General features: G+C 49.1%; 1 protein-coding gene across 1 annotated transcript in view; it reads right to left on the bottom strand.

The window, feature by feature from the left end:
- TRPC7 (transient receptor potential cation channel subfamily C member 7) overlaps positions 1-13,265 on the bottom strand; it is a 139,573-nt gene that overhangs the window by 22,898 nt on the left and 103,410 nt on the right. The window contains exons 5-6 of the mRNA XM_008691582.2: positions 12,414-12,647; positions 8,143-8,407 (exon numbers count right to left, since the gene is read on the bottom strand). Coding sequence (XP_008689804.1) covers positions 8,143-8,407; positions 12,414-12,647 — 499 coding nt within the window. The remainder of the gene's footprint in view (positions 1-8,142; positions 8,408-12,413; positions 12,648-13,265) is intronic.

Here is a 13,265-nt window from a genome sequence, read left to right as displayed (position 1 = left end):
TTAAAATTTCATGTCATGAATAAACATGAGGAGAGGGCATAAATAAATATTATATGATAGTAGAATGCCTGCTGTAACAGGCTTAATCATTCTTCTGAGCTAGTCCAGGAAAAGATCTATATTTTTATCACTTCCTGGAGAATTATGCAAAGACGAGAACTTATATTAGACTCCAACTGCTTTTTTGACACATAATGGTCATTTCCAGATGCCTGGCCTCTCTGAGCCTTCAGTGACCACGGCTGCCTGCTCCGCCATGTCTGAGGACCTTCTTACGACTGTCTTCATGTGACAGTGGCCATAATAAGCTCCCCCCAATCCTTATACCTAGCTTGCAGTTAAAAGATGAAAGGCGAGATTATAACTTTCAAAATACGATAAAGCATGCCGTAACACTTCTGTGCCACAGATGCCCAGATTTCAACACTGACCCGGAATCCTGGGAGAATCTGTCCCCTCTGAAGCCCAGCAGGTCAGTTCCATCCCCGGTTCCCACCGACAGACACATGGAGCATGCTCTGCCCGAAGAACACAGCAGTCAGCCGTGGTCCCGCAATGCCACACTGTGCCCTTTCCTTGATTTGTCTTCCCAAAAAAAATCACAGGAATGAAGGCATGTTTATAAATTGAGATGTTATGAAAGAAGGGAGTTATAGTGAGTTTTACCAGGGCAGGCAAGAGGATCCAGTCCCTGCTGCCCCAGCAGGACCTCCTCTGCAGCCAGAGCCTTCTTGGCGGTATGGCCCTTGGCTGTTGGGAGGCCCCGCTGGCTCATCACTCCCTTAGAGATATCTTGGGGCTTCTACGGGTCTTCTTTCTCCCTTTTATTCTCTTCCATGGGCCAGGGACATTTCCGAATCTTTTATTTGCAAAGCACAACATGGCATTTTTAGCTGAAGAGCCTATGTTGCTCCTTTAGCAAGTGGCTGCTTGGCCCCTGGTGCTGGGCACGGGGCCTTCCTTCCCAAGGCCTTCTGGTTCCTCTATCCCTTAGGATGCGACCTCACCCACGACACTGAGTATGCACCTGGAGCTGAGTGTTTGCCTTCAGCTCTGCTGCGTATGGGTCCTGCAGAAGGTTAAAGCCCCCATCTCTCCCCGAAATCACCAGGGACCTTGCCTTTCTTCCCATCATATGCTCCTCCAGGTTGTCTCCCCCAGATCCTTCTGGGGCCTTCCAGTGTCAAAACCCCCAAAACATCCTCCTTCCCTCTCAACCCCCACATTCAGTCAGACACCACATCTCCACTCCAGCCTCCCCAGCGTCCCTTCTCCATTGCCCTGCCACTCCTCAGCTCAGGGTCCTGTCCTCCCTCACGTGGCTCCCTGTCCCAGCCACCCGACAGACGGCGTTCAGCTCTCTTGGGAGCTGCCTTTCTCTCAAGCTCCCTTCTTTCATAACATCTCAATTTATAAACATGCCTTCATTCCTGTGATTTTTTTTTTTTTTTGATTAACGTCTGTCTTCCCAACCAGTCTGCAAGTTCCATGAGGGGAGGGGCTGTGACTGTTTTTACTCATGATGAAGTCCCGACCTTGGGCTTCCCCTCCCACCCCTTCCAACCCATCCTTTACACAGTTGCCCCAGCACACTCCCCAAAGGCAGCTTTTCTTTCTTCAAAAAGGTCTTAGCAGAGACTCTAACACCCTATCAGGACCCTAACACCCTTCAGAATCTGGATCCTCCTGGATTATGTTATGTAATCTTCTCTCGTTTCCCCAAACTCTTGCTTACTGGCAGTTCTTCAAAAATCCTCTGTTCCTTTACACCTTGCACAGGCTAGAATACCCTCCTAGTCATCCTCCAAGACCCTCCATGGCCACCTCCTCCATGAAGCCTTCCCTGACTCTGCCAGGGAGAGTTCAGAGCTGCTTCCTCCGTGTACTGCCCAAGTGCCCTTTGGTGATAATCATGTGGTGTGGCAATTGATGCTGTTTTTTTTTCTGAACCCCGCACTTGTCTGTGAGTTCCTCAGGGAGAAGAGGATTGTCTTATTAATCTCTGTGACCCCAGGGCAAACACAGAACTCGGCTTGTTGTAGCTGCTCCATAATGGTTGTCAAACAAATTTTGTTTGGAATAGAAACCTCCTTTACCCAGGGGGCAAGCACAGGCTGCGTATTTAGAGATGACGAACGTAGAGCCATCAGGTTCTCAGTGATAACCGCATCTGAATTCGCGATGCTCTGCTTTTGAATTTAGTGCCACAGGAAAGTGACCCAACTTTTTAAGAGACTCCCCCTCCACTTTAGAGCAGAGGCTCCACTGGGGAAGTGGGGACCCCACTCTTGGGAATTGTAGGTCAAAAGGTGCAAGACAGGAGTCATGCACATCTGGGTTCAAATCCCCTCCCTGGCTCTGGGATTTGGGCAAGTCTAGTGTCTCTCTGAGCCTTAGTTTTCTGGTAGTAGGTGTTTATCATGCCACAGTTTGGAGGATTAAGTGAGAGATCAGATCAGGTGTTCGTTCACCGAGTTGTTCAACAGCAGGGTGACCCCATGTTGCTGGGGCGGGGTCGGCCACGTGTGGGCAGGGCCTTCGGGAGCTTCTCCCCAGCCCCAGTGCCCCTCCAGGTTCGCGGGAAGGAAGAGCTGGCTTTTCTGTGGCCCTGCGACGCTGGGTGAGCTGAATCAGCACCTCCTGCCCCTGGTGGCCAAATGAGTCTTTCTCCCTTTATAGACTGCGCAAATTTTCCATAACTGTCATGGAAAACGGAAGCTTCTAATTTTGCTTAGCCCTGCTGAAGCTCCTTCCATTAAAATGATTCCTGGGGAGACAGAATGACCTTAGGAGAGGTATTATTTTTGATTAGAAAAGCCTCAACCCAGCTGTGCTATGAAGCTGACTCTACAACAGCCTGGCGGAAAAGATGGGCTGGCTCGGTTGTTGGGAGGCAGGCCCCATGTTTAATGTCCAGTCAGAATGAAGTAGGGGAGGCCAAGTTCACCCAAAGGGGAGACCAGGAGCCCATCGTGAGTCATGAGCGATGTCAGAGAGTCCTTCACTTCCCTGCTCTGGGTCACCTCCTTGCCCCCCAGTCCCTCCCGTTCTTCTCTGTGGACCTGTCCTGCCATAGTCACAAGCAGAGTATAGGGAAGGCTACCCCTTTTCGTGTGCATTCTTGACTAGCTGTATTTCATCCATGAGCCAAGGATTTTTTTGTCTCTCTCTCTCTCTCTGTCTCTCTTTTTTTTAAAGTAGGCTCCAGGCCCAGCATGGAGCCCATCAGGGGGCCTGAACATACTACTCTGAGATCAAGACTTCAGCTGAGATCAAGAGAAGGACGCCCAGCTGACGGAGCCACCCAGGCTCCCTGTCTCTCTTTTTCTAACACTGTAACCAGAGTGCTGGGACCCCACAGTTTTTGTAGAGTTTCTAGGCTGAAAATCTCAAAACAACCCCCTCAAAAGGCAAATCCTCTTTGTCTGCGGACTTCCATGATCAAGTCAAAGATACGTTCCTAATAAGAACAGATTCCTAACAGAATCAAAAACTTTTTTTAAAGACTTTCTTCAAGAAACAGCAGTCTCTGGTGGCTTGCTCAGCTTTCTCTCTGCTTCCTGACCCCTGCCGTGGGATACTTTGATTTTGTACCCTGAGAGCATAAACCTTGTCTGAGCGCCGTCTCTTCCTCCCCTTTGGACATTCGCAGTGTCTCATAGAAGCAACTTGGAGATAATGAGCTGCCGGCAGGTGCACGTCTGTCATGCCCAGACAGGCCCAGCTCACCAGCCAATGACCCAGCCACTCACATCCCTGCCCCCTTTCAGCCAGCCCCCGACACAGTAGCAACTAAGAAAAATAACCCAGATCTTTGAGAGCGCCCTTGGTTCTGAAGTGAATGGAGGCTGACAAGTTGGGAACTGTTCACAGAATCTGACTGTCCAGAGCTGGCTCCTGGCTGGATCTGGTTACCTGTCCTGACTTGAACTACTAAAAACTAATCCCACCTGCAGGGCCAGAGAGTCTACCACTAAGACACTCACTTAGGTTAACAAGCCCTTTGTTTCTGAAATGCACGTGGCTGAGAGTGGCCTCTTTCTCTCAGTGTGAGTAAGGATGAGGTTGGATAGCATCAGCATATGTCACCATGGAGCCCTAGGACCACCTTCACAGAGCCCCCCAGTGGCTCCTTAATCCAGACTTGCGGGCCCCACTCTAATTATTGCAGTTAGACTCTCTAGGGGGTGAGGCCTGGAAAGTCCCCAGTTTAGCCATTTCCCCAGGTAAGTCTGGTATGGTTTGAGAACCACTGACGTCAGTTGAGACTGTTCATACTTTATTTTTACTAGGGCAGAATTAGTTCAGTCTGTCTATTTTCTTCTAACCCTCTCACCGAGGTCTGCTGGATGGAGGGAATGGGAATTTGGGGTGGGGAGGGAAGAACTGGAACATGTGGGGGGTTAGAGCAGGGCTTGGCTAAGGGCTGAGGGTCTGTAGCTGGTAGAGAGACTTTTCCTCTTTTTCCTTTGGTTCCAGAATGTCCCCACCCCTCTCATTTGCGACAGTGCTGTAACCTGGTGGGCTTCAGGTGGGACTGGCTTTTGCCATCTGAATGGGGACTGCACTGCTAGGGTGAACAGAGCTCTTATGGGGCAGCAGTCTCTTAGTTCCTAACAGCTGACTCTCAGAAGGGCCTCCTGAACAGCCTTTAGGAACCCCAGCTGTCCTTGAACAAGGCAGGCGTGGGGCTGGGGGGAGGACACCTGCAGTGTGCTCCAGCCCAAATTTCTCTTCTACAGGATTGAGTCTTCTGACTCTGTAGAAACAGATAGGGGACCCATCTTACCCTACAAGCTCAAAATTCCACAGGAGAAAAGCCCCCCACCCCTGTGGGAAGGCCAGAGGGAAGATCCCCAGGTCGGCAGGGCGGCCTGGGGTGGGCGGCTCTGAAGCAAACATTCAGCTGAGGGGGGGTCATTCGACTACCACCAGCGTAGCTGGCACACAGAATAGATCTGAGTCCCCTAAAGCACACATCTCATTTATTCTATCATGGCTTTTTGCTGATCAAAGATCTCTTAGGGGGACATGCTCCAGGGAGCAGTCAGAAGGTAAAAGATGACATTTACAAAAATCCATTCTCTCCTCTGCACTTCACTGCCCTATTGACTGTTCCCTGTTCAATCACACCGTCTTGCAGCTGCACGTCCCATTTTAGGATCTGCTAAGCTAGGCCATAAATATCCCGTCCTTTCTCTACTGTGCTTGCCACCGCCGCACCTTTTCTTCCCTTCCCCATCCTGGGGGGCCTGGGTCCTCTTTGGTTGGGTCCCTCATGTCTAGAAGGTCTCCATTTGGTTCCCAGGACTTGGGACAAGCCCACTGTATTGCCACTTCCTTCTGCTTTCATCTTTTCCCATGGTTTTCCTGAGCCTGAAGATTCCCCGTATAGTTCAGCTGCATCCAGCTGAGAATTACGGCCAGGTCAGCCCTGCCCTCAAGCCATGATCTTTTTCATTTTCTCCTGTGTCCTGGCACTAACCTTCTGAGCCACTGTGTGCCAATAGCACAGGCTCCCTGCAAAGAGCAGGAGGAGGGATTGCACAGAACACCCAGGCCAGGAGAAATGCAACCCAAGTTCACGGGGTCAGATTCCCAGTCCCATGTTTACCCTACCACCTTTGAACCTGGCTTTGTGTCTCCTGTTCCTTCTATCATTCAGGTTCGTGGAGAATTTCGTGAGCCCTACTATGTGCGCAAGGCATTGTGCTAGACTGGAAACACAGGAGGGACATCGAGGCCTTGGTTTGTTGACTGACAACTTGCCTGTCCTTCTGTCACGATGCCTCCCATGCTGAGTGGATACACCTAACTGATCTAGAGCAAATTTGCTTTTGGGCGATTCCAACTTATCTCATTCCTGCCACAGCTAATCACTGAGTATGGGGGTCATACGAAGTAGTCCAGCTTATTCGGTGATATATTTGGCCTGATCTGGACCACAGTTTGTAAGCGAGGCCACTGCTCAGAAAGGGTGCAGTAGAGCCAGATCAGTACCCAGGTGTGTGTGCGTGCCGCTTCTCCTCCCGCCCCTGCTCCTTATTCATCATTTCCGCGATCGTCATTGCCATTCATGGGAGCCTCATTGTATGCCAAGCAGGGTATTCTTATGGGGTCCTTACAACAATCCCGTGAAGCTGGCCATCTTACTATTCTTACTTCAGAGCAGCAGGGGACATTGAGGCCCAGGGGATTTATGCACTGGGCCAAGGCCACAGCCAGTGAGAGGAGAGGTCACGCTCACACCGAGTCTGTCTGAGCCACGGGTTGCTGTGGGCAGAGGGCGGAGCCAGGCACATCTCATCTGCATCTCTCTGCTCTGGGCCAGGCACCTGCTCTTGTAAACACACACTACTTCTCTGCCCCATGGAGTAACGGCTTCCGTGGTTCGGCAGCACCAGGGTCCCACCCTTCTAGGTGGTTCCTGTGGGCAGAGCAGCGCAGTCCCGGATTCTGAGCTGAGGGGGACAGCGCTCAGTGCACAGGGCTTGGGTTCTCAGAGGTAAGCGTCTTCCCCTGATGGGCAATTTCTCCAGAAGAAGGGGAAAGTGAGGCTGTGCTACAAGCTGGGAATTGCTCAGGAAACCTGTGGCTGGGCTCAGCCACTTTCACTGGCTGGGAAACAAATCCCAGGCCCCTCAGGGTTCCTAGGGCCCCATGTCAACAGTGTGAGCCCTGCAGGTCCCAGCTGCCATGCTTCTGCCTGGAGATGTGACTGTCCTTCCCTCAAGAATCTGGGCGGGAGCTTGAAGAAGGCAGGGAGGAGTTCTGAGCCTGGGTGGGCCGGGGGAAGGACCTAGACTGGAAAGACTTGTGTGCTGCAGACCCTTTACATGACCCCCTCATTTATTCCTAAGGCTATTTATGAACAAGGCAGAGAGTCATTTCCATTTTACAGGTGAGGACAGAGAGGCACAGATAAATCAAGTGACTTGGCATAAGGTCATCAGCCAGTAAACAACCGTATCAGGATGGAAACTCGGGTCTGCCTGACTCTTCTAGACCGCTGCTCCCTCTGGGCTACCGATGGCCCTCCAGGACACTGCCTGGCATCCCCCTCAGCGGGGAGGAGCCCTGGGTCTGCATGGACACGGGCTTGGCAAGCTCCAACACCACGTCCTTGTGGGAGGCTGTGGCTCTGTCTTGCTCTGCGCACAGCAGCTACTTCTGGACCATGATGTCAGTTGGCTCGACAGTGCATTGTTTCAGGCTGGTGCACATGCCTCTTGCCTCCCTGCCTGGGCCTTCCCGGCTGCTGCTGAGGCACGTGATGCTGCCAGGCTTGCTCAGTGTCCACACCTAGAGCTGGCTGGCCCAGCCAGGCATACAGAGCTGTTGACCTGCACGCACTCGCACACCTACCTCTCATGCTATGTGGCCCTGGCTTCCCCAGGGCTGTCCTGGAAGGGTAGGGAAGTTCATGTCCTCTGGAGCGAGTTTGATTAATGGAAGACACCAGATGCAAAGGCTCTGGCTGATAGATTTTGTATTTCTCATTCTGATGGGATATTCAGAGATGTGGTGTTTCTACATGATCTCCCCAGAGAGTGTGTCATGACCAAGTTGTACGTTCTGATAGATGGTGGCCAGGTCAGCACCCTGTATCTGCTCTCCCTCCTCCCCTGCTTCACTTTCCTTTTTCCTAAAGTCTTATTGCTTTCCGATTGCAACTGCCTTTCTCCGATAATGTGTTGGCATGCAAGATTTGCCCAGGGCTCTGTTTTCAAGGTAGCACAGGTGAATGCATGGATAACAGTAACCACAATTCCTTTCATGTGTTGAGAGTATACCATGTGGCTACTGTATCATCCCCCTGAATCTTCATACCATCCCCATTAAGCAGCTATTATTTTTATCCTCGTTTTAAAGGTAAGGAAACAAAAGCTCAGAGAAGTTAAGGAACATGCTTATGGCTGCACAGCATGTAAGTGGCAAAAAAAAGAAGATTTAATACAGCTTAAAAAATTGGATTCTTTCATGTCCAGAAACTGAACTACAACCACCCTTAAAGAAAGTTACCTGTGGCTTGTAGAAATACCAATGAAACATGAGTCTCTGCAAGGAGCTGCCTGTGAGAGACTCCTAAGGATTCCCGAGGAGCCCAGAGAGACCCTCCGAGGAGAGCGCTGGGGTACTCACGTTGTAAACGCAGGGTTGTACTTCGCACCTCGGTAGTAGGAATAGAGATTGAACATCCCAATCATGAAGGCCACAAATACCATGATGAAAATGACCATGAACTTGAAGATATCCTTCACGGTTCTCCCCAGTGAGATCTGCAGGGGCCCAAAACTTTCGTTGGCTGGCAGGATGTACGCGATTCGAGAGAAGCTCAGCACGACAGCGATCGCATACAGCCCTTCGGATATGATCTGAGGGTCTGAAGGCCACCACTTGTCCCTGGCTGAAAGAAAACAATCTGGGTTACTCACCAGGTCACCAGGGCCCGGGGATGGGGGTGGGGGGGAGGGGGGAGGGAGATAGGATCTGCCGTGCTGACCTGTGTCTGGCCGAGAAACCAGTTAGGCATCTTTCGAGGTGTCTGACCTCATCATTGCCATTCCTGCGCGTGTCTCGAAGTTGATCCCAATACACTGAAGGTGCCACCCTCCCTCTGGGAATGTGCTGGCTCCTCTGCCGGGAACACCCTGACCTCACTTGGAGGCCGATTCATTTCCACTCATCTGTTAGGTGTCAGCTCTCTCAGGAAGCCTTCTGTGACTCCCACACCTGGGCCAGGCTCCCCATTCCTGTCTTTGCTCCTGCCGTATCCTGTGCGCCCTCTGTCATGGACCTTTCTGTGCTGCTCACTATTCTGTCCTCCTTGTCCGCGTTTGAGCTCCAGGAGCAGAGCCTGGCCCATTCACTGGGGAAGCATCACGGGGAAGCCGTGGGGAGAAGCATGGGCTCAGAGTCAGACAGACCTGAGGTTGACAGTGGCCTTTCTACTCAGGGGCTGTATGACTGCAAGCAAGTCAATTAACCTTTAGGAACCTGGTTTTCTCCATTTGTAAGTTGGGGATAATATCAACCTCACAGAGCTATAGTGAGGAAGAAATGCAACCTTATGCATAAAGTGCTTAGCATAGCGTCTGGCACACGGCACGTGTTGCTAAATGTTTGTTAGATGACTGACTGAAATACCACAAGTTTGGACTGGCCACAGATCAGAACACACGAGCCCACACGAGGGCTGGGAATCTGAAGGATCTTGCCTGAGAAAATGCTCTTGGGTTTTGTTTCTCAGGCAGCGCACATCTGGAAGAGTTGCTCTGGGTTTGAGCTGAGGTCTCCAATATGGCGACCGCTTATCCAGGTTTGCCATGCCAGCCCTGTTCCAGGTGGCAAGAGTCCTGGGACCTGTGCTGGGCTGTAGAGTTTCTGCTTGTGGCCTCTGGTGAGGGTCTGAGTTGTCCAGAGTGTATTCCGGCAGCAGAACAAGGCTGTGAAGTGTTCCTATGGCACAAGGAGCGGCATCCATCACTGAAAAGGCTCCCTGCTACGTGTGGGGACACGCAGTGGTTCTCTGTAGGGCAGCATCTTCATCCTTGGGAACTGTATGTGGGTGTCTGCGGTTGTCACCATACCGGGGCAGGAATATTACTGACATGCTAATACCCTGCAATGCTCCAGACAGACCCGTACCATGAAAATTGCTCTGCTGAAAAAGACGAGAGTCTCCCTGTTGAGAAATGCTAAGTGAAACTTATATTGAGAAACATTGAGAAACTGAAATTAGCCCTTACACATACGTTAGCTGTAATTTTACTGACAGCCCTGTAGAGTAGGCATTATTATTGCCATTTTCAAGATTGGATTAGGGGTATGGGGTCCTTTTCATAGCCAGGTAAATGCAGATAGCAAGGAGATTACATAGCAATTCTTGGCACCCCAAGGGAAATGGAGGAGGAATTTTATCCTTTATTTTCAGGGCTAGACTGTGTTAAACAATTATAATAATAAAGAGCAGCAAGAAACCTTTAGTAAGGGAAGCCAGGCCTCTATTTCCCACGAAGTTTCATGTAGTGTATTCTAAATTACATTTGGAAATACAATAAAATTATAGACTCTATGTTCTCATCAAGGTCATAACTCAGAAGTCCAGGAAAGACAAGTAAGGAGAACAAATTATGTTTTTTCAATGTATCTGTCACCCTCCAAGGATAAATAACACATTTGGGTAACATGAAATAAGACTTGGCTTCTACAAAGGGACACCAAAAAGGAATTTCTTTTTTTTCCTCCTCCTATAATTTATCATATTAAACCTCAGTTGTAATAATAAAAGCCACTTCTATTATCTAGTAAGATAGATTTAGCTGTCCTTGGACCCTGGTGTCCAGGTGAGGACTTCTAGTGAAAAAGTGTTCTACTTGGACTGGCTTGTAAGAGTTATGATGGGTGTAAAAGCAAAGAGCAGGGTGATGATTCAGACAAAGGGATTTTCTTCTTTTTTGGAGCTCTTTCCATGAGAAAAATTGCCCTATCACAACCTGGAAAACTGGCATCGGCCTATTTGGAGCTGTAGAGGTTGGAAGGCACCACCGCCTGGCTGGCCACCAGGGGGCTCTCTTGCCCCACAACTGGAGCACAAGTGAACACTATGAGCCAGATGTCCAAGGGCACAGGGTGAACCTCAACGCAAGGGCAACATTGGCAGTACTTTGCAGTTGGGTGAGATCTTAACACAATCCTTAACAGGAACAGAAGTCACAGGTGGATAATACTTCAGCCTGAATCAGGGCATTAAGAAAAGTATCCAATTTAGTATCAAGTTTCTCTCATCTTTCATTGATGAACACTGAATGGCACAGAAGAGAAAATATGCAAGTCCATTTGGCCTTTAACAAATCTGAATTCGCTAAACCATTCAACAAAGAGTGAATGGTTTGTAAACTAGAAGGTTCCCCGTTTCTCAGGAGGTGTGTCCTTACCACATTTACGTGTGACATAATCTGCAACACGATTTATATAGAATATGGGTAAGCAACTCAACTTCTGTGTTAAATGGCCAGCCCTCTGCACTCACTGCTTTACCTGACCACGGACATTCTGAGGTCACAGGAGCCATGTGACTTCATCTAATAGGGACTTTTGACACTCAAACCCTTCATGATGTAGCAGCTGCCATTAATGAATGTCTATTAAGTGTCCAGCTAGTTTATTGGGAACAATAAAAAAGATCTTCCCCCCACTTCTCTTTCTCTTTTAGAACAGAAAGTAGAGTGTTAGAGCAGGAAAATGAACCAACAGGCGGTATTGATAATAAGTGTTACCATTTAGTGAACATTTAGTATTTCCAGAGCACAGTGCAAAATTCTTCATATCCACTCTCTTATTTAAATCACAAAACAAACTTCCTGACATGGGTATTATCCTGGTATTATGTATGAGAAAATAAAGGCTCTAAAGAGTTAATGTAAACAAAATCTCAGAGTAAGCTATACAAGTAGGGTTTGAATCCAGGTGTAACTCCAAAGCTAGGGACATGAGCACTGTGCCATTCTGCATGGTTTTCTCTTCATGTTGGGCCAGGATCCCTTGCTATCCAAGGCAGTCCTGTATTTCTGAGAACACTGTGAGCCCTGCCATGGAAACCCATTTCATCATCTGTAAAATAGGGACAGAAAGACCCTTTTTTTTGTGGGCCTTTTGCAAGGATTGGAGTTTATGGTGTAGTATGTCTATACAGTTCCTGGCACCTACTAAGTCCTCAATAAATGTATGCTACAACTCTTACTACTCCTAAAATTTCAACCTACTACCTCACACTGTATGGCCTTGTGGCTTGAAAGAATGAAGGCATCTCCAAAAAACTACTTTGGCCATGAGAAAAGTATTTTTGAATTGGGGAATCAAGGACCTATCTTTGCACAAAACACAGGGATCCAATATAGAAGGACATTTCTTCCATCTCTATATTTCCCCTTAGTGCTCCTGGATCCACATGAGAAATGAGATCTTTGGGGACACATGGGTGGCTCAGTCGGTTAAGCATCTGCTTTTAGCTCAGGTCATGATCCCAGGGTCCCAGGACTGAGCCCTGCATTGGGCTTCCTGCTCAGCAGAGAGCCTGCTTCTCCCTCTGCCTGCCGCTTCCCCCCCATACTCTCTCTTACAAATAAATAAAATCTTTTTAAAAAAGAGGTCTTTGTTATAAAAAAAGAAAAAAAAAAAAACTCCCAGAAACGTTCTAATAGCCTTTGAAACCAAAACAAATCCATCCTTCTTAACACATAAAAAAATTCATTTCTTATAGTCACTAATTCCACGTTCTATTTAGCTGGCTGTGGGGCAAGGAGCAGGGCTGCTTTAGAGGGGGATTTGCAGGGGGAGTGGCGTGAAGGGCCTGTGGCCACGCCCCAGGAGCGTGGGGCTTGACGCGGGCGGAGCACCGCCCTCCGGCTCACCGTAGGTGAAGTAGGCCACTTCCGGCGGAAGCGAGACGTTGTGAAGCGAGTCGTCCTGCACGTGCTGGTCCACGTACAGCTGGGCCTCGCTGGCTTTCAGGAAGGCCATGAACCTGGCGGTGAAGGAGGCCACGAAGATGGACAACATCCCGAAGTCCAGCAGGTTCCACAGGTGCAGCACGTACTCCCGCGGCCCCTCCTCCCAGATTTCCTTGCATTCGGACCAAATCATTCCTGCGGGAGAGTGAGAAGGTTAGGCTCGTTTTTTCAGTTCCGTTGGCATTTGTCCACAGCGGGGCACGGAGGGAACCAGGGTACGAATGTAAATATGAGCTCTTGAGAGCTGAGAACGTTCGTAGCCAGTAGCAAATAGAAACGTGTCTTCTTTAAAAGCAGATTTAGAAATCTGAAGACCCGTCACCTGCCCCTGTGCTTGCAGATAAACCATCTCCAGAAGTGAGGAGAGAGTTCTCATCCTCATAGATGCTTGGAGGTAATATAGGAGAAATAGAATGTCCAACATTTGTGCGTTTTAAGAACTGAGAGGTCTTAAGGAAGCGTCCAGTTCTAAATGAAATGTAAGGAAATTGAGGTCTGGGAACGGGAAAGGGCTTTCTGAGGGTCCCGCATAAGGCCCAAAACCCTGTTCTCCTAACTCCCACATTGGAACGCTTTCTGTATTTCTGTGATTGCTTCAGTGAGCATTAATTTTGGGTGGTTATTTTTTTCTTAATTTTTAAAAATAACTTGCTGGATTTTAAAAACATATCTTAATTGTTACATATTAAATAATGTAGAGGTATGTAAACAAAATGTTGCTAGTTCCACCCCTTGCCTCAGGTACAGGTTGGG

Source organism: Ursus maritimus, unplaced genomic scaffold (genome assembly GCF_017311325.1).
Source record: "Ursus maritimus isolate PB19 unplaced genomic scaffold, ASM1731132v1 scaffold_5, whole genome shotgun sequence".
In the NCBI taxonomy this organism is placed as follows: Eukaryota; Metazoa; Chordata; class Mammalia; order Carnivora; family Ursidae; genus Ursus; species Ursus maritimus.
The sequence above is the reverse complement of the archived record's forward strand: the minus strand, read 5'-3'. Positions and strand labels throughout refer to the sequence as shown.